This window comes from Protopterus annectens, chromosome 7.part1 (genome assembly GCF_019279795.1).
Source record: "Protopterus annectens isolate FY-2018-M chromosome 7.part1, PAN1.0, whole genome shotgun sequence".
NCBI classification, from domain to species: Eukaryota; Metazoa; Chordata; order Ceratodontiformes; family Protopteridae; genus Protopterus; species Protopterus annectens.
The window spans coordinates 91,836,967-91,857,140 of NC_056740.1; the positions used below are offsets into that span (position 1 = coordinate 91,836,967).

A 20,174-nucleotide genomic window follows, 5' to 3' on the forward strand; every position below is an offset into this window, starting at 1 on the left:
TGATGGACCCTTACAGATGCTCAAGTTGTTGAATATGTCTGATGAGGTACATACTGAAGGGGGTGTTGTACTTAATGACTGGTCTGATGAGGGCCAAGTACAATGGAACAATGACATGTCTGGACCTAGATGACATTCTTTCTTACAAGATGTGAAACAAAGAATGATTTCATTACTACAGCAGACACATGATGATAAATGACCAAATCACTGTCTCAAATCCCTGGGGTGGCTGTCTTTCCAAAGGCTACTATTATACATTTCTTGGCACTGAGTTTTAAGTCATATCTTTGTCACCAGTTATTAGTTTTGCCAGGCCTTCTTGGAGAGTCTTTGTCTTTTTTGTGATACTACAACTGTGCCTAGTTTGTAATTGCTTGTGAACTTGGTCAGCTAGAGGCCACTGATGTTAGCATTAAGTTCAAAGAACAATATGACAAAAAGGAGCAGCCCCAGCACTGAACTCTGAGGTACTCCACTAGTGGTTGACCTTTCTGTAGAGGTAGGCTTCCCTAACTCACTTGTTGGGTCTTAACTGCCAGCTGGCTAACCAGCAGGTGGTGTAAGGGTTTATGTCTAATCTTGTGTGTTTGCAATGCCTGGGTTCTTACCTTGTTGGGCGTTGCATTTCCTAATTTTTGGTCATTATTTTCTCCATTTTGTTATGCAGTCTATTGATGTTGGGATTCAACCAGAATGGCTAGTTTAAGTCTGCCCTTTATTTCAGGTAGGGACTGCTACCTCTGTGTAGGTATATACATGGTTATAAAGCCTTTTTGTGAACAATTCCCCATAAGTTGTGGTGTTCCCTGGTTTTGGGGGGCTTGACATTTTGCCAGGGTACCATGTAACAGTAGGAAGATCACATCAGAGTAATTCCAAATAGTAAGTGTCCCAGGTACTGTTGTTTTAATTTTTTCTCAACTTTAATATGTGCAATGAGTATGACTGAGAGTGGTTTCCCACTCCCCACTATTTGAATGCTAAAATGGCCCACAAGGGCAGTTAGACTAGTACTTAACTATGAATGTGTATGGAGTATACTAGTTTGTAGTTATGTGTGCATTCAGCATGCAGTTGATGTGCTACTGCAGTAGGTATGCAGATGGAGTGATTTACAGAAAGCTGTGGCAGTAAAGATGCATTTTGTGTGCACACATAACCCTGCAAGTCTACCCATGGTAATTTTGGGTGTGACCTACTATTTCCTATGTGGGAAATGTAATCAAACATTGTGCAGACACCAAAATAGGTCTGAGTGACACCTGTATCAGCTGTCTGGTATCCATATACATATTTACACTGATGACAGTATGGGATGGATACACAGCTGTGATTTACACACTGCACAGGATGTCCCCTTTGCTGCTGAGATGCTCACAGATATCCACATTTGTCAAGGCTACCTTTGAATGAAGCCCTATGTAAGATTTGATATTTTAGTGTCAAAACAAAATGTTAAAAATACATTTGTAAATAAAATATTCTGTAGGCTACTTTGTACATGCAACAGATTACTATCTATTTTATTTTGGAATTATTCAGATTTGTTTAATTATGGGAAAATTGCATTTTTTTCATATTTTTCACCATTTACAAAACTGCTCCTGGGCATTTCCATATTAAACAGTAGTCAGTTGATAACAATGTATCAAACTTTCTGAACACAGCTATCAGATACCTCTATTTTGTTTTAAATATATACACATATTTTTCTAGGTCATTTTCCCCTTCATGCCTGAAAGCCAAAGACTTCCTCCCACAGGAATTCAGTTCATTCATTCAGCTTCTGCAATGTAGCCCAGCAGTACAACTAAGAGCTTTTTTCTCATTTAGCTTGTCTTCTAGAATGAAGCATGCCCTTATCCCAGCAGCTTCAGGGGATGGCTTTACCCTCACCAGATCCGAGCCATTTGAATACTTAAGGACAGACTACTATGCCTAATCTGAGGAACTTATCAGCAACTGTTGTCGCCTAAAAATGCATAATCAGTAGCACAAAGTACGTGGAATTTAAATACAGCCCCCATTTGTGAGGATCAACAATGTCCCTCTCCCAAGTGTGTGTTTGTGTGTGTTCCAGTACATCCATGCACATAATGATGGCAACTGAGTATGGCCTTGGTGGCACAAGGTGTACGTCATAGATCACATTATACTGCATGTCCCATGCCTGTCTCGGAGAAAGCTGTCAGCACTGCAGTGAACTGGATCACCTCACTAGCTAAAGGATGTGCAAGCTGGTGTTAAACATTCACTCAAAAAGCAAAAAAGTGAACCAAAGATAAAGCGGAGCTGGCAAACAAAAAGTCCAAATACCAACAAAAGCAAGTTCCAAAGCGTTGTGTAAATCCTTTTTAATAAAACAAAGCTTTCAGACAAATACATCCTTCTTCAGTGTTAATAAAATTCATATTAAGACTTCACATCTTTTATAGTTAAAAATTCAAAAACACGTGCCACAGCCTACCTATCCAATCCTAACAATCAATCAGTCAATTAGTAATAAAAAAACCTTTTAAAAGACTCTATAAAGGAGTTCTTAAAGCAGTATATCACATTCTATTAAACAGGAGTTTATGCACCACATAGTTCATCTCAAATATACATAACCATAATTCATATACAAATCTTAAATACTAGTTATCAGCAACTTAAGATATACTGCTTTAAGAACACCCTTATAGAGTCCTTTAAAAGTTTTTTTTAATTACTAATTGACTGACTGATTGTTAGGATTGGATAGGTAGGCTGTGCCATGTGTTTCTGAATTTTTAACTATAAAAGATGTGAAGTCTTAATATGAATTTTATTAACACTGAAGAAGGACATATTTGTCTGAAAGCTTTGTTTTATTAAAAAGGATTTACACAATGCTGTGGAACTTGCTTTTGTTGGTATTTGGACATTAAATATTCACTCCCAACTTCTCCTGCTTGCTTCTCCAGCACTCAAGTCTGGCACTCCGGTCTCTGATTGATCCAGGTCATCTGATCTCGGGGAGGATTTTATTTGTGTGGGCCTTGCAGTCAACAATATCTATTTATACACCACAATTAAGAAATATGAAAAAGATATGCATAAAGGAAACAGTCACTTTAGATACAATGAGCAACTTTATGTGGTTCATGGTTTGATTCCCTCAGCCTTCATTTTCCTACTGTGTTACCTTGAGAAAGTCACTTAACCAGACAGTGCACTGGAGCAAAAGGAAATTTGGACTAGGCTCATTAAGGGTCTCCTGCACTACATGCCTAGTAATTACCTATGGACCTAAATTTTCATGGGTACCTGCTATTTAATCGACTGTTCAGAATGTCAAATACTTGAAGTTCAAATGGGGAAGTTCGAAAAATAAAAATGTTGAAGCCGCGGAAATTCAAATTCTTTCCCAGGGAAAGAATTTGGTTGGCTGTTTCTGTGGCTTCGACATTTTCTGTACTGTGGTGTGAAAGTTACGGCTCGGGTTAAGGTAAGTGTGTGAGTGTGACGGACGTTGGGGTTAGGGTGCGGGTAAGGTAAGTGTGCGATAGTGATGGACTTTAGGGTTAGGGTGCGGGTAAGGTAAGTGTGCGATAGTGACAGACCTTAGGGTTAGGGTTAAGGTTAGTGCATAGATAGTTGTGTATGTAAGGTGTAGGGTAGGTTTATTAGGTTTTTGGTGTGCCTGTGTTGTGAGTTTTTCGGAACAGCAAATTTTTTCCCTGGAACAAAATTTGCTGTTCTGAGGTTTCAATGTTGTCATATTTCGAACTTCCAAGTTCGAACATATGGTGTTCGAAATTTTGGAAGTTCGATTATATGACATAGACCCAATTTACATGTACATCAACCTTTGTAAATCATATTATCCTGTTACAGTGTTCAGTTTGAAGGTTACTGAAAATCGTTTATTAAATGGAAAAATCTTGTTAGGCCTTTCTATTCCAATTTACCATCACTTAAAAAGTATACGTAAATGAAGTATCACTCAAGCCGTGCGTATTCTTGTGCTATATAATAAATATGATGGCTGAAAAATACCCTTATGCTTTGTAATATTAACATGTGAATTTTATCATAGTGCTGCTTGCACTATTTCTTCCATCAAACTAGCTAGCTCACTTTTTAGATTCTGTGTTAGAAGTGAAACAGTTTGTAATAGGTTCATAGGTTCATAGGTTCATACTAGGCTATCTGTCCAAGGGCATTTATAAGCCTAGCCCAGAGTTTTGTGGCTTTCGCCACCCCTTTAGTTTGGAGGATAATATGCCCATTATTTTGCTGTGCCTCTGTCAAGCAGTGACACTGAGATAATCCCTGGGGTATATCTGCGATCTCCCATTCATTGGTCAAGATTTCTCTTGAACAAAGCCAGTGAGGTGCTCTGCCTCACATGTACCGGGATTTTGTTCCACAGCATAGGGAGTCTCTGGGTGATAAATCTGTCCCTCCAGCACGTCCTATTAATAACCGTGTCGAGGTTTAAGTCTCCCGCCCTTGTAGTTCTGAGGGATCTAGATTTTTTGAGGTGAAGCATGTTCATCAATTCTGGGTTGGACATGGCCTTGTATGTCAGGCACAGGTCACCTCTGAGCAGACGGTAAGCGACTGAATAGAGCTGAAGTTCCTTCAGTCGGGCAGCATAGGACATATTTTTGAGACCCTTTATCCTTTTGTTGAGGAAATTTTGGGGCCTTTCCAGTTGCTGCAGGTGTCGTGTCAGATACATTTTGAATGGGGCATTGTACTCAATCATTGGTCTGATGAGTGATGAGTACAGGGGGACGATGACTTCCCTTGATCTAGATGTGAATCCCTTCATGATCAGGTGGGCAATGTAGAAGGTCTTCCTAACTACTTTGGCAACGTGAGTGTCAAATGAAAGGTTACTGTCAACCTGGGTCCCCAGATCCCTGATAACCTCTTCTGTGCTTAGTGGGTTGCTGCCTATATGGTAGCTAGGGGTAACCTTGTTTTTTCCGAAGGGTATGACTATGCATTTTTTGGCGTTTAACTTTAGGCCATGGCTCTGGCACCAGTTATCCGTTTCTATAATGTTGACAACAGTCCATTAAAATAAATTAAATTCTGCCAAGTGTCTCATCAAACAAGACCAGCTGCCTAGGAGTAAATACTGTACCTGTGACCCTATATTCAAATGTAATTGGGATGAATGGATGGGAAACTGCAAATTCACTCTGGTTTAACACTCATGTCCCTCATGGATACGGGAAACATACAAATGGACCCACATATCCTTGTTCTGCCTACCTCTGGGTTATTTGTACATAACGCAAAGGGCTAAAAATTACCATGGGAATGTAAAGACAGGCTTTTTAAGATCCTCACAGAGTAATTTCATAATAAATACATAAGAACTTTTCTAAGGAGACTCATTGGTGAGTAGCTAAGTTACTGTCTGTCAAAAATCAAATCATGAATATGGTGTCAGCAGTATCACAATTGGAAATGAACACTATTAAAGGAAGAACTGAAAGAACTACCATCATTATACGTAGCATGGCAAAAAGTAACTGAAATACTGGAGAATAATGACTGCAGCAGATTATAATCAGGAAACAATTGTACAGAAAGTCAATTATATGTCAACAATAGACACCCTTGTAAATACTTTATTTTGGTTTTAATGTTTGATATCTGTTTAGAGGTTTTAGCCTATCTTTTTAAATAATTTGTAAATACTTCATTGTCATAAATAACCTGCATTCATGTTTTCAGAAATGAATAAAAATATTAAAAAAAAAAAAAAAATCAAAGTACATTAAAAGAAGAGGCTGCTTTAAGAATGTGAACAAACCATAATTGTATGCTTACTCTACACATTTTAAACTAGAAACCAACCATACTAAAGTATTACACATTGCCATAATTTGGCTTCACTTCTACATTTATGTTGGAAGAGAGTAATAATAGCAGGCAGAAAATGTTTTAGTGTAACATGTTAGCACATTCTCTTGGTGTTCATTTTATTCTATTCCTAAAAATATGGCATAGGATAATATTTCTAAACATGCCAGCCAGCTTGCTGACACAAGCTACAAACAAAACATGATACACTACTGAGAGAGTATGCATTTAGCTGATATGCGGTGTATCGATTATTGGACTGGTTTCAATTAATAGGATCTTCTTATATCAATGAGTGGCTATCAATGCTGTGCAGCTGTGTAAGTGAATGCAATGGATAACTGCATGACATTCACTAACTCTTAAAGGGACAGTACATTATATGTTTGCTAAGGCTGTGAGCCTGTGGGGCAAGGAATGTAGGCCTTTAATCAACTTTTGCATGATTTTAGAGTTAGTGTATTTAAAGTTGAAGGGGGTGTAGGGGGAACTTCTCTCTGCAAAAGCAACCTTTTTCATATTATTTGTAAAGTGGATGAGCACCATAGGCCCTGGTAATTTTGATGGTGGTTTCATCCAATTTTATATATATATATATATATATATATATATAAATGGTTGATGTTTGATCAAAAGTGCTTTCTCGTAGGGAAACTTGCCAGCTTGTGTTTTCAAGAATCAGCTGATTCGATCAGCCAGCTTTTTTATATGGGAGATCATACTGCAGTGGAGATCATGGTATTTGCTCTTTCCCCATTGTAGTGCAATTTCAGAGTTGGTACACATAATTACTGGGGTAGGGGGGTTCAGGGTCCTTGCCGCCCGCAAAAAAAGATGCTTAATTTACTTTTGTTTAATTTTCAATATACTGGTGATCATGAATTTGTGGTTTGTCACTTTAGGTTTGAGAGTTTGTGCTTTCAATGAAGGAACCTACATGGATATATCTTTATGCATTGATGTAGTAGTACATACTGATGATTCAGTATAGATTAATTCCACAGTAAAGTTTATTATCAAAAGTGCAAATCAACAGCATCCTACTAAAACTAATTGTAATAATCCTCTTAAGTTACATATTTTAATAAAAAATACAATTTTATCATGCAAGTTAGCCACTTATGAAAACATGTTCATGTTATGAAACAGTTTGTGTTTGTAAAAGGAGTTTGGGTTTGTAAAAGTCAGATCATGTCTCCTAAACCTGATAGACTTCTTTGAAGCAGTCACCAAAGCCATAGATGAGGGTAAGGAGGTTCACACAGCCTATCTAGATCTCGCCAAGGTGTTTGACACCATCCCCCCACTCTGGAATTATAGATAAACTCACTAAACTAGGTATAAATCCCTATGTCACAAGATGGGTTGCCAATTGGCTTACTGACAGAACCCGCACTGTGAAAGTAGCCGACTCCAAATCAGACTTCAGACCAGTGACAAGTGGAGTACCACAGGGTTCAGTCCTGGGTCCTCTCCTGTTTGGTATATACTTCTTTGAAGTACAGGCTAACACAGAAGGTCTTTGGCTAACTAAATTCGCAGATGACTGCAAACTAGGAGCCATAATAGAAACTCCTAACGATGCGGACATCCTACAAAAGGGCCTCACTTACCCAGATGCCTGGTGTCAAAGCCATGGTCTCAAGCTCAATGCCAAAAAGTGCATTGTCATCCCCTTTGGTAAAAATTCTGTACCCATGAACTACCACATAGGCAGTAGTCTACTTAACACCGAAAGTGTGATAAGAGACCTTGGGATACAGGTGGACAGTAGTCTCTCCTTTGATAATCACATCACTACAGTGGTCAGGAAATCCATCTGCGTGGCACACCTCATCACAAAAGGTTTCTCATCCAGAAAAAAAGAGGTCATTGTTCCCCTCTACTCATCACTCATTAGACCCATTATGGAGTACAACACCCCTTTTGGTATGTACCTCACAAGACATCTACAACAACTGGAAAAGCCGCAGAAATACCTCACAAAGAGGATTTCTGGCCTCAAACAGATGCCCTATGCATACCAACTCAAAAAACTTCAGCTTTACTCCATTGCATATTGCCTACTCAGAGGCGATCTCTGCCTAACATACAAAGCTATGTCAAACTCAGAGCTGTTGGACATGCTCGACTTAAAGAAATCCTAATCCCTTCAAGCTACATGCTCTAGGGACCTAAACCTTGTCACCACAATAAACAGAACATGCTGGAGGGATAGATTCCTGTCCCAGAGACTTCCCATCCTCTGGAACAGACTACCTATCTATGTCAAACAGAGCTCCTCATTAGCACTCTTCAAGAAAAATCTTGATGATTAGATGGGTAATAAGAGTCACCCCAGGGATCACTTCTGTGGTTCTGCTTGACAGGGGCACAGGAAAATAATTTTCTTGGGTGACGAAAGCCAGGGTACCTTCTTTGCTAGGCTTGTATAAGCCCTAGGGCCAATAGCCTAGTACCTACCTATGAACCTATGTCAACAAACACCTAGAAATTTCTGCTAGAAACATTTACTAACATTACGCATAGAACAGACTAAAATGAAACATTTGTCAAAACAGTCTGTGAAATATACATGATTAACATTAGTGAAAAAGTGATACAATATATATCTTACTTAGAAAAGTGTCATGATGAGTGTTATGATTTGGCACAAGGACAAACGAATATGTGCAAATACCTTTCCTGCATAATGATGGATTATAAAGCCTTGGTTCCAGCTGTTGAAGTGATCGTGTGTTCCTATCTGCATTTGAAGTTTCTGAAGCACTGTTTGATCTGCGCCCTCTCCAGTTGCATGCATTGTGGCGCATACATCATCCAGAATGCTCATAATACCTGGGGGATTCTAAACAATACACACAGTTTCAAAGATTGCACTTCATTTCAAAGCTTTAATACAAACACAGAGTTCCCAAATAAATACATTCTCATTTCAAGTGACAAACGTTTTCTCAAAATGTAGATGTAAGCACATGTAAATGTAGCACTATTTTTATTGAAACAAATGTATTTTGTTTTCTGATGAAAATCATTATGGTGGTACCCAACAGCAGTCATGTTACCTAAGAGAACAATACACTTTGGCATGGCACTGCAAAAATAACATCCATTTTTAGATTATTAAGGCCAAACACCATGCTTATTCATTAAAGCACTTAAAGTGAATATGTGTATGTAGCTCTGTGAAGTTGTGACTGATTCATGATGACCTATGAAGAGATATCCAAACTGTCTACAGAGTTGCCATGGCAGAAAATATAGCAATGGATTTTTAGGTCTTTCTCCCAGGGTTAAAAGTTAAAGTATAAAAATAACACAGCCTATAAACTGTTGTGTCCTGACAAGTAACACTGAGACTGAAAATTGTACTAGTAGAATATGAACAGAAATAAGCTTATTAAACCATTCAAATGTTTTTACAGGCAGTGTTAGAAAACTGCATTGACGCCTTTCGATGAAATAAAATTAACTACATTTTCATTCCTTCTTTAATTTGACAGCTGAATGGCAAAAGTCTATATCCTACCGACATCTGTACTTGAAATTTATTTCACAAATTTCTTGCTCACAATATATACACATGGAACCTAAAATAAAAAAAAAAACTGCAGGTGCACCTATGCTACACTTTAATGACAGATGAATCCTTTCCGTAGTATCAAGTTCACTCTACGTAGCATCAACGCAATAAAGAAAATGATTAATACTGTGGGTATGTCTCATCCATTACACTTGATTCTTGACAAAAAAAAAAAAACTGATATACATTACTTTATTTCTGGAATAAGAGCACAGCAACACTGTAGATTAGTGAGGAAATTAACAACAGGCTCAAGTCTTTCAAAGTCTGCATATGCATTAAAAATGTGTGGAAAAAACACCCAAAGACAAGAAACACTTCAGATTTCTCAAAAATCTATGTAACTGACACTATCATTTTGTAAATTATAGTTAAACGTTTGACAAGAAAGCATTAGAAAATTTGTGAACTAATTTACTATCATAATGTATAACTTTTTTTCCTCATTCAAATGAGAGTCCAATAGCATTTCACAAGCTGGACTACATAATAGTAAAAGTTTTGCTTTCGACATTAAATATTACTATTTTATCTCAGAATAAGTATTTAAGTTTTAAATACCAGCATCATATTTGTTTTCAGAAATGAGAGTAACCCTACTGATTTTTCAGTCTATCAAGAAAAATTATATAGTGTAAAGGATTTATCTGCGTGGAATCACTAAAGATAGTTACAAGCAACCTTAGGTACCAAGTGAAAGTATTGGGAAAGAAATATATATATATTATAATTTACAGAAATGTCACACTTGGCTATTGTCCATATATAAGTATTATATATATTTTCCATATAAGTAGGCAATATGCGTGCCTACTTAGCAGTGATCTCTGCTTGCTGACCCAGCTCTGTTAGAAATGCTACATCTAAAAAAATCTCAATCCCTCCACACCACACACTCCAGAGACCTCATCCTCATTACCACAATCGACAGAACATGCTGGAGGGACAGGTTCATAACCCAGAGACTGCCCATGCTGTGGAATAGACTTCCCATACATGTCAGGCAGAGCACGTCACTGGCCCTCTTCAAGAGAAATCTTGATGAGTGGATGGGAAATAGAAAATTCACCCCAGAGATCACTCCAGTGGCTCTACTCGACAGAGGCACTGGGAACTAAGGTTGGGAGGCACAATGCCCGGATAATCCTATGGGCTATGCTTGTAAAGACTCCAGGGCCATTAGCCTAGTACACACCTATGAACCTATATGACAGAGAGTCTTGCACTATGCATCTTTCAGAAGGATGATTAAATATTTACTTCTTACTCACACACATTAGAACTGGTGGATCTCAAAAATGATACCCAACCTGAAAGCACATGCTCTTCAACAGGGTATTAATGTACCAGAAGCCTGGAATTTAGTCTGTGGCTTCAAGGCAGCATATTAAGCTGCCACAAAGCATGGATAAAAGAGGAAACATCCACCATGTTGGATTTGCTTGCTAAAAGTGAGTTCTTAACAAGTGTCAGTTAATAAATAATAACAACTGCGGTGGTGGTGCTGCAGTAGTGTTGTCACCTCACAGTAAGACGTTGTCCTGTTTGATTCTCAGCTAAAGCATCTTCTGTGTGGAGACATGCGTGAAATGGGCGTACCTTCGTTGAATGTTGTGCATCAGACCTGGCAAGTCGATATGTAAAAATCTACTGCCAATCATTAGCGGACCGGAGTTCTGCTGTGGCGACCCCTAACCGGGAAAAGCTGAAAGATACAACAACAACATTGAAGAAAAAAGAAAAATAAAAGTAATTGCAATAGCAGTCAGAAAGGGTGAAAGAAAAAAACAGCAGCTTCTTCTATCAAGAGCACATAAAAAGCTGCATTTAGCAGGAGTGCTCTTGTTTACTGTGTGTGTTTGTGTGTGTGTGCATGTGCGTGTGGTGAGGTGTGTGTGTGTGTGTGTGTGTGTGTGTGTGTGTGTGTGTGTATGAGTGCGTATGTGCATGTGCGTGTGGGTGAGGGTGCATTTGTGTGTGTGTGTGTGTGTGTGTGTGTCGGTGAGGGTGTGGGTGTGGATGTGTATGTGCATGGGTATGTGTGGGTGTGGGTGTGGGATTGTGTGTGAAACAGCGACTGTGCATCCACACATCTTAACATCTATGCTCTTGGATAAAGCCAACAATAATTAGGAGATACTGACCCAAGATCGGGGAGATGAGTATTATTCTTATTCACTTAAAAAGTTAATAGAGGATCAGATTTGAGATCAACATGCTTCTTCGGAGCAGTAAGAAGTATGAAACTATAATGGCTGGGATTCCTCAGAGCTTTACTAGAAAAGCAAACATTTCTGATTGACACAGCAAAAAATACAAGGGAAAATTAAGGGTATTCCACAAAATCACAGGCAATTGAGAGGTATGTGAGCCTAGGGGGACCTGCACTACTTTGTACTGTATTCAATTTTTCATTCATTAGACTACAATGAGGGATATGAAGTTTAGACAGTCAAGAAAGAGGTTAAAATTGCTAGGAACATGTGTGTGTGTGTGTGTGTGTGTGTGTGTGTGTGTGTGTGTGTGTGTGTGTGTGTGTGTATCTGATCTACTGCATATGTGTGAAAGACTCTTCTATCTCCACATTTGTTTGTGTGTGTGTGTGTGTGTGTGTGTGTGTGTGTATAGGATTATGGTCCATTTGATTTTAAGCGCATTTTGTTTGAGGAAACAATGGAAAATTTGATCTAAAAGACATTTCATCAAAACCACAAAACATCAAAATACATTTTACGGAAAATGTCACATGCACTAAATATATCTTCCAGATTTTTTTTTGTACTGGGGAAATTCCCTGCACACACCTCTTAACTAATTTACATATACTAACTCTACAGCCACACAAGCAATGAGAAAAGGGAATTCTCTTCACACACAAATCACTGCTGGTGCACATACATATCCATCTACACATGGAGGCACAGCATAATAGTGATCATTAGCAAGAAACAAATATGATCAACACTAAATTGCCTTACAGGTTCATAGGATAATACTAGGCTAATGGCCTGGAGGCCCTTATAAGCCTAGCCAAGAAATTTGCCCATGTTCCCCTCAAAGTCAGCACCTGTTTCCCCTGTCCAGCAGGGACACAGTTGGGATCTCATGGGTATATTTTCTCTTTCCCATCCAGCTGTCCAGGATCCTCTTAAAGAGGGCTAGAGAGGTACTCTGCTTGACATGGAGAGGGAGTCTATTCCACGGACAGGGGAGTCTTTGGGATACAAATCTATCCTGCCAACCATACCTCTCAGCCTGGAAACATCAAAAGTCTGGACAAAGGCCCAAGAAAAACAGGTACAAACCTGTACGCTGATTATAAAATGTGCATACATAACTATGTAACCCCCACCCAGTTCGATGGAACTGTGGGATACCAGCTTTCAAATGCAAACTGAAGAACAGACAACCAACATATGGCACCAGACCCCCTCACTAATTCCTTCAGCAGTATGTCTTTAAGTATGTACAAGCACCAAAATGAAACACTTCCCCAAGCAATCTATTCTCTCAGTGGCTTCAAGTATGAACAAGCACCAAAATGAAACATTTCCCCCACTCCAGCGATCCATTCCTTTCAGTAGTTTTTCAAGTATGTACAACTTACAGGCACCAAAATGGAACATTTCCCTCAGTGATCCATTTCCTTCAGTAGTTTCAAGTATGCACACAAACATCAAAATGAAACATGCCCCCCAGACCCCACCACACCCCACTAATCAGTACATCTCCAAGGGATGTCTGAATATTATTTTAGAAACACAGTGCAAGTACTTAACTACAGCTCTTGTTTTAGTGTTCCTCACACACATTTTCGCTCTTATCTGTAATCAAGATACAATGCAAAATCTTAGTTGTCTTCAGAGATATTTTAAGTCATTGCTCTGAGGTTACAGGTTTGAAGAGAAAGTACAGTATCCTCACATATAAATATACATATAAAGACACACTAACGTGCAATATTCCTTTATAATCTCTTATAAAGGCTTACAAGTTACAACACACCACACACCCATGGAAAATGGCATTGCAATAATCAAAATAAAGTTACAAACATCGTAGCAAAGCTCATTTTGAACACAGTAGTTTGCTTTCCTGTCACAACACTCTATCCCACATGAAAAAAAACAATGATTTCCTATAACATGCAGCCAGTACAAGCCATAAAATGCACCTGTAAAAGCAAACAAAGTTGGGTTCGTCACTTTCAGATACAAAAATAAGGCTTTCAGTGACAACTGCAGTGTTAGACTCAGTGGCATAAGAAAAGCAAATATTGTACGGCTGAAAGGATATCATCTGGAAAGACTTGTAGAGCACAGAATGGCCAAAGTGAAACCAGCAGGTAACAAGGGAATAAGGCGCATGTATAAAGATTGATTTGGTACTCCCACACAATATACTCAGCGTCATCCCTGTTCTGCATTTGCCAACTCTTTCATGTAGGTCACTTACTATTTATAATGGCAGCCCTTACTGTTGCAATATTTGAGAGGTCTGTTTTATACACAATACAGCTAATAATTTACAGTTAATTGTTGGAAAGTCTTGGCAGACATTAGTGTTTGAGGAACACTTCTGCAGTAGGCACGAGCCAAGTCTGTTGCCGGGAGTACCTACAAGGCACGGGGGGGGGGGGGGTTGGGCAACCACTATCAAACAAAGTCTCACTAGGGTAAAGAGGGTCAGAAATTTGTTTAGAAAATTACACGTCTTTGTCTTGCATTACCATTCCAAGTTACAAACTCAGTTGCAGGTCCTGCTGTGTGTATTGCCATCAGACAAGTAAGACAATACAAGCCGTTAGAAAGTACTATGAAAAAAGTTGACACCAAATCTGGACAACAAATGTGGCAAGAAAGGTTAGCATTTTTTGTTCTACAGTAACCACGACAAGGTGCTTCTTAAAATACAGTTAAGAACCATAATAAGCAAAAGAAAATAACGTGGTCAACCCAGTAGTTAATCCTTACCACTATAAATTTAGGAAAAGGATCCTATTAGATTTGCCTGCCCACTCAGGTAGCAGTTTCCGCATCTAATTCTTCACTTCTGCATATTCACATTGCTTGTCAATTTTCCTGTAATCATACCCAGTTAGGACCATGCATGCCTCTTCATGGGCATCACACCGGCACAGCATTTACTGTTATCTGTTGCAATTCACCCCCCAAAAATACGTGCATAAATAATGAAATACAGTCCACGGTTAGAAGACCGTTGTCTTGTGATATAAAGTCATGTAGATGTAGTATGTTATTACAGTTAACGTGGATAACAGGTTAAAACAGTGCATATGCAAGCAAATGCAATTAGCCCAAAGTCATTCCGATACATTTGACAATGCCTTTTGAAGAAAAAACAGCCATCCTGGGCTACTACAATAGCTGACAAATCACAGTAATTGTGAACTTGTGAAATGAAACGTAACATTATGCATTAAGAACAAACTGCAAGGTTGCAAGGATGGCTGCTTTTTCTTTATAAGTACTAATTTCAGCCATTTGTGTTTATACTGCTGTATTTTTGGACATTTGCCTCCAGATTCCATTAATATGCAAGTAAATAAAACACACTGGTTGCAGCATTGTGGATTGCGGCATAAACTAAGTGAACAGCACATTGCAAGTTGCAGTCTTACTGTCTTAAATAACATACACAGCCAGAGTAGTCCAATCCAGTTCTTTTGCTGCTGTTTCTTTTCAGGGAATAAGCATACAAATGTTATTATTATTTTTTAACTAACACACCTGGAGGACTTTATCATCCTGGCCTGTGGACACAGGTGGGTGCTGGGCAGACTCTGTAGGAGTTAAACTTAAATTGCTGTGCATAGTTCCACTTGCTGCAGCTGCTATTTCCCTCCAAAACAAATTACAAAACAGTGTGTGAGATGAGCAAGTCTGTGGGCAGTCTGCCTCACAAAGCTGCTTGGGTCATCACGCATGCCCCAAGTTGATGACATTGTGGGATATGCATGATGACATCGGCCAACTTGTTAAAAAATAAATAAATAAGTAAATAAAAATTAAAAAAAAAAATCAGAAAATGCAAGGGGCCACTCAGAATTCATGGCACCCTGTTTTTTTTGTCTCAAAATCGGTCAATACCGTGGTATTTGGTACAGCTGAGAGGTATGCTGCCAAAAAGGTTCTATTAATGTCACAGACTAGGTTAAGGCCTTGTGTGTGGGTTGCATGAATGGAGTTTGTCTTACAGATATGCAGCAACTCCATCAAGGCTGGGTCTGAAATGGCCTTATATGTCAGACACAGGTCACCTCTACGCAGTCTGTATGAGGCTGAGTCTTATACTTATACTTTTTATACTCTGAAACCAGGGCAAAAGCAATTTTTACACTCCAACATAGTTTTCAATCAAATGTAATTGTCATTTGTGGTTTAGATCAGATGAGTTCTTGATCAGATGTGCCAGTGTTTTTTTTTTTCTTTTTTTATCAGAGGAGCTTTAGGTCAAATTAAATGTAACCGTGTGTGTGTGTGTGTGTGTGTATATATATATATATATATATATATATATATATATATATATATATATATATATATATATATATATACATATATACGAAATTCACTGTGTGTATACATATTATCTATATTATATAACATAAATATATATATGACACAAGCATGTAAATATATATATATATATATATATATATATATATATATATATATATATATATATATATATATATATATATATAGACACACACACACACACACACACACACACACACACACACACATGTAAAACACAGGCACAAAGCACATTCAGCAAATTAAGCTTACTTCTTCACACAGCATAAGGAGTCCTAAAGTCACAGACACCGAGCCCGTAATGCAGGCATCAACCTAACCAAGCGTTCTTGTTATAGGTGACTCCACTGTAAGAGGTACACGTGTCTCTTACCAGGGTAAGAAAGGAAAAGAGTGACCATTAGTTGCTTGTCTGGTGCCAGGATCCATCAGATCATGCATGCACTCAAGTCCTTGAACAAGTACCAGTATGACTGTGTCATACTTCATGCCAGTGTCAATGACTTGAGGTACATCTCCCTGAACTATTTGAATAGAGACATGACTGAGCTCTCAGACTGTCCAAGGTGGTACAAGCCTAGCATTGATCAGCATTCTACCTTTTCCAAGGATGATACCACAATATGAGCAGAAATTACTGACTTCAATAATTGGCTTAGTTTTATGTATTATTTCAAGGGGGTCCAATATCTGTCAGCAAAGGAGGATATGATCGACAGAGCATGCTGCTTCACCAAGTATGGCTGCACCTGTGTCCTCTAGAGTTTGATTATTGGCAGAGACATTGTTCACCCCTATAGTGCCTTTTTCTTGGCAATGCCAATCTGATAAACCTACCAACATAATGAAAGAAGCAAAAGAAAATAAGAAGGTGGCACTGATCAATGCTAGGAGCCTAAACAAGAAACTCCACTCCCTGCAAGTTTTTCTCATTCTGGAGAACATTGATGTCTGTGTAGTGACTAAAACATAGTTTAAAATAGCGGACAGCACTCTAGTTGTACAAGGCTATAATGTGTTCCACATGTTTAGACCAGCTGCAGTGCAAGAGGGGATAAAAAAAGAGGAGGTGTCTCAATCTACATTCAGAAGAGACTTGCACCAAGGCTGGTAAAGCAGCATGATGCAGTAGGGCTTCTTCGTGTCCAAATTATCATCAGAAAGGTCCTGTACCATATATTAGCTAGCTAAAGAACTTCCTCTATTAGAAAGAAAGCCACATCACCTATCTACAGGAACTAGAATCACTCAGTATTAAACCCAATACCTTTTTCCTAGGTGATCGAAACTATCCAACTATAAACTGGAAAATGTACACCACCACCACTGGTTCATAAAACACAGAGATTACTGGATTTTGACAACACAAAAGCCCTTGGAACAATTATTCAGAGTACAAATTGGGTGGACAACATCTCAGGTCTTGTCCTTACTAATATAGGCAAAACTTGCACCGTCTCTTGTGTATCTTTATCACTTGCTTGATCTGGCCATAAATTAGCCTCCGTTGAAATAAAACTGAAACCAGAAATCCCTTTTGCCCAAGTTATCTTTAGAAATGTATTTAAGACAAACTACCTACTCCTACGTGGTCCATTGGCAAACTTCAAATACTCACAAAACCTAGTTCACTCCACTGAATATGCAGAGATGTACATCGTTAGCAGCTTCACCCATAGGAACACATGCAGGGCAAACCTCAGAAACAAACCCACATGCTGGAAAAAATAATACCAACAAACTTTATAATAAAAGGAAAAGAATTTTGACCAAACGTAAGAGCAACTCCCAGAATGTTAGAGTCCTTGTCACTCAAATAAACAACTCAGGAGCTTAATAAAATCTATCAAAGTCAATTTTGAGGCTAAAATAGCTACCCAAACCAAAGTCAATCACAAGGTATGTTTTAGATATGGTCATAATTTCAAAAACACAATGCCGCAATACTCTGAGCTGACTGGGAATGATGCAATCTACACTGAGGCTGAAGATACAGTGAACCTACTGGCTGATAAATTTAGTTCTAACTTTCTACCTTTCTCCCTTCATCTGTCCCTCAAAATATACCTGAAACTGGCTCACCTCCAGCTATCACATAAGACCAACTGCCAAAAGTGCTATCAAAAGATAAAAATACTACAATGATGGGTCCTGACAATATCCCTGTATGCATCTTAAATAACACAAAGCATGATTTAGCTACACCACTAACACTGTTCAATCTCAGCCTGCATACAGGTTTTGCACCAAGCAAATGGTGAACAACTACAGTCATGTTTCTGCATACGGGAGGACTTTCTACAGACACATATGTCTGACTAGCCTTATATGTAAAACCATGGAGAGTAGTCATGGGATTAATCAGGACATAGGGAACCTCTAAATATTGGACCCATCTCAGTTGGATTCATCAAGGGTAGTTCATACTGTTAAAGTACAGTTTAAAATATACGTAAATAATATTACTTACCTTTTAGGCTTGAGTCAAGAATAACTCTTCAGGATGTGCAAAACATTTTCTTTTTATTTAAATCTATATACGTGAGTGCTGGGAGACTATCTACACAACTTAAAATCAGTCTCACCAAGTAGAAAAAATACATACACACTATTTAATTTCTTATCAGTATCACGCATGCAGAATACTGATGTGGTCAAATAGGATTTCTGCAGACCCGCATGCTTTTCGCTTAATGCTGCATGTGGGCAATCATGTTTTTTTAGTACCAATAATGTTAGAGAAAAACACAGGCCACCTGGCTTGTTAATTAGTCTTGTTTCCTGACCTTGTACATTTTAGTACCAGTACATTCTAACTCCCCGGCATTCCTTGTAACTATCCATCCCAGCCTGGGAAGGTCAGAGTTTACATACAGTGTGTTCGTTCTTGCTTTCAGAAACCAGTCTTTGTAACATCCCTTAACCCCTTCAGCACATTCTTTACATTCAGTCATCTGTTAATACACTTGCAGTTTGATAATAGAATGCAGTTGTGAAACACTCAGAAGTACAATACGTAGTTGTGGTTTGCATAACTATGCATCTATACTACATATCATTTTTAACATGAACAAATATTAAATCATTCATCAAACATATCTGTGAAGAAATTGTAAGTTAATATGCATTTTGTGTAGAATAATCACGAGAGATACATTTTTCTCTAATACTTACTCAACCTGGTGGATTTTGTTTGAAAAGATCACCAAAGCAATGGATGAAAGCAAAATTGCATCCACTGCATACTTCGACACAGCCAAAGCTTCTGACATGGTTTCTAAATCAGGCATAGTGGAAAAGCTAAATAAACTGAGAAAAGACCCCTATGTCACCCTCTGGATTACCAACTGGCTCACAGATAGAATGCAGTTGATCAAAACATGGGGAAGTTACCTCTGCAAAGAGACTAGTCATCGGTGGAGAAGTGGCCTGTATCGGGCATACAAGACATCCTCTGACCCATTACTGATGGATTTACTGCACATCAGCAAGTTAAATGGCATCAGAACTACCCAGTCTAAGAATCTAAATCTCTTCTGCAATATCAACAGAATGGTTTGGAGGGGCAGGTATACCTCACAAAGGATACCACTGCTGTGAAACAGACACCCCATCCACATAAAACCAGTTCATCTGTGTCCATATTCAAGTACAAAGTAGATCTATGGACGGGAAACAGAACATTTACCCCAGAACTGTTCCCTGTACTACTAATGGACAGAGGCAGCTTGCAAATGCTTTATCCCATGCATGGGTCCAAATTATTCTCATTAGGAATAATATATAATTACTGACCATGGGATGTGTAAGGAAAATCTATAAACAAATGGAATAGGTTATTTTGAGCACAAAAGGGGAAACTGGATAGGCATAAAATGGCCCACTTGGAAGACGGCTTAGTACTTAACCTATGAACCTATATACATCTGGAACCTAGACAGTCTACCGAAAGCCTGTTTCACCGAAAATGAAACAGACTGTCACAGTTTCACGAAAGCACTTTTTATTGAAAAAAGTGCTTTCATAGGTAGGTACTAGGCTATCTTCCTGAGGGCATTTGTAAGCCTAGCCAGAGTGTGCCGGCTTTCGCCGCCCCCATTGATTAATTAACTGATCCTCTGTCAAGCAGAGCCAATGAAGTGATCCCAGGGGTGTATTTTCTGTTACCCATCCACTCATCA

The 20,174-nt window shown here is 38.6% G+C and overlaps 1 protein-coding gene across 2 annotated transcripts in view; it reads right to left on the reverse strand.

Annotated features, from left to right (window-relative positions):
• Positions 1–20,174, reverse strand: part of MYO1E (myosin IE) — a 1,655,775-nt gene that overhangs the window by 692,479 nt on the left and 943,122 nt on the right. For both annotated transcript variants that reach the window (XM_044078573.1, XM_044078572.1), the window contains exon 14: positions 8,531–8,698. In XM_044078573.1, the coding sequence (XP_043934508.1) occupies positions 8,531–8,698 (168 nt within the window). The remainder of the gene's footprint in view (positions 1–8,530; positions 8,699–20,174) is intronic.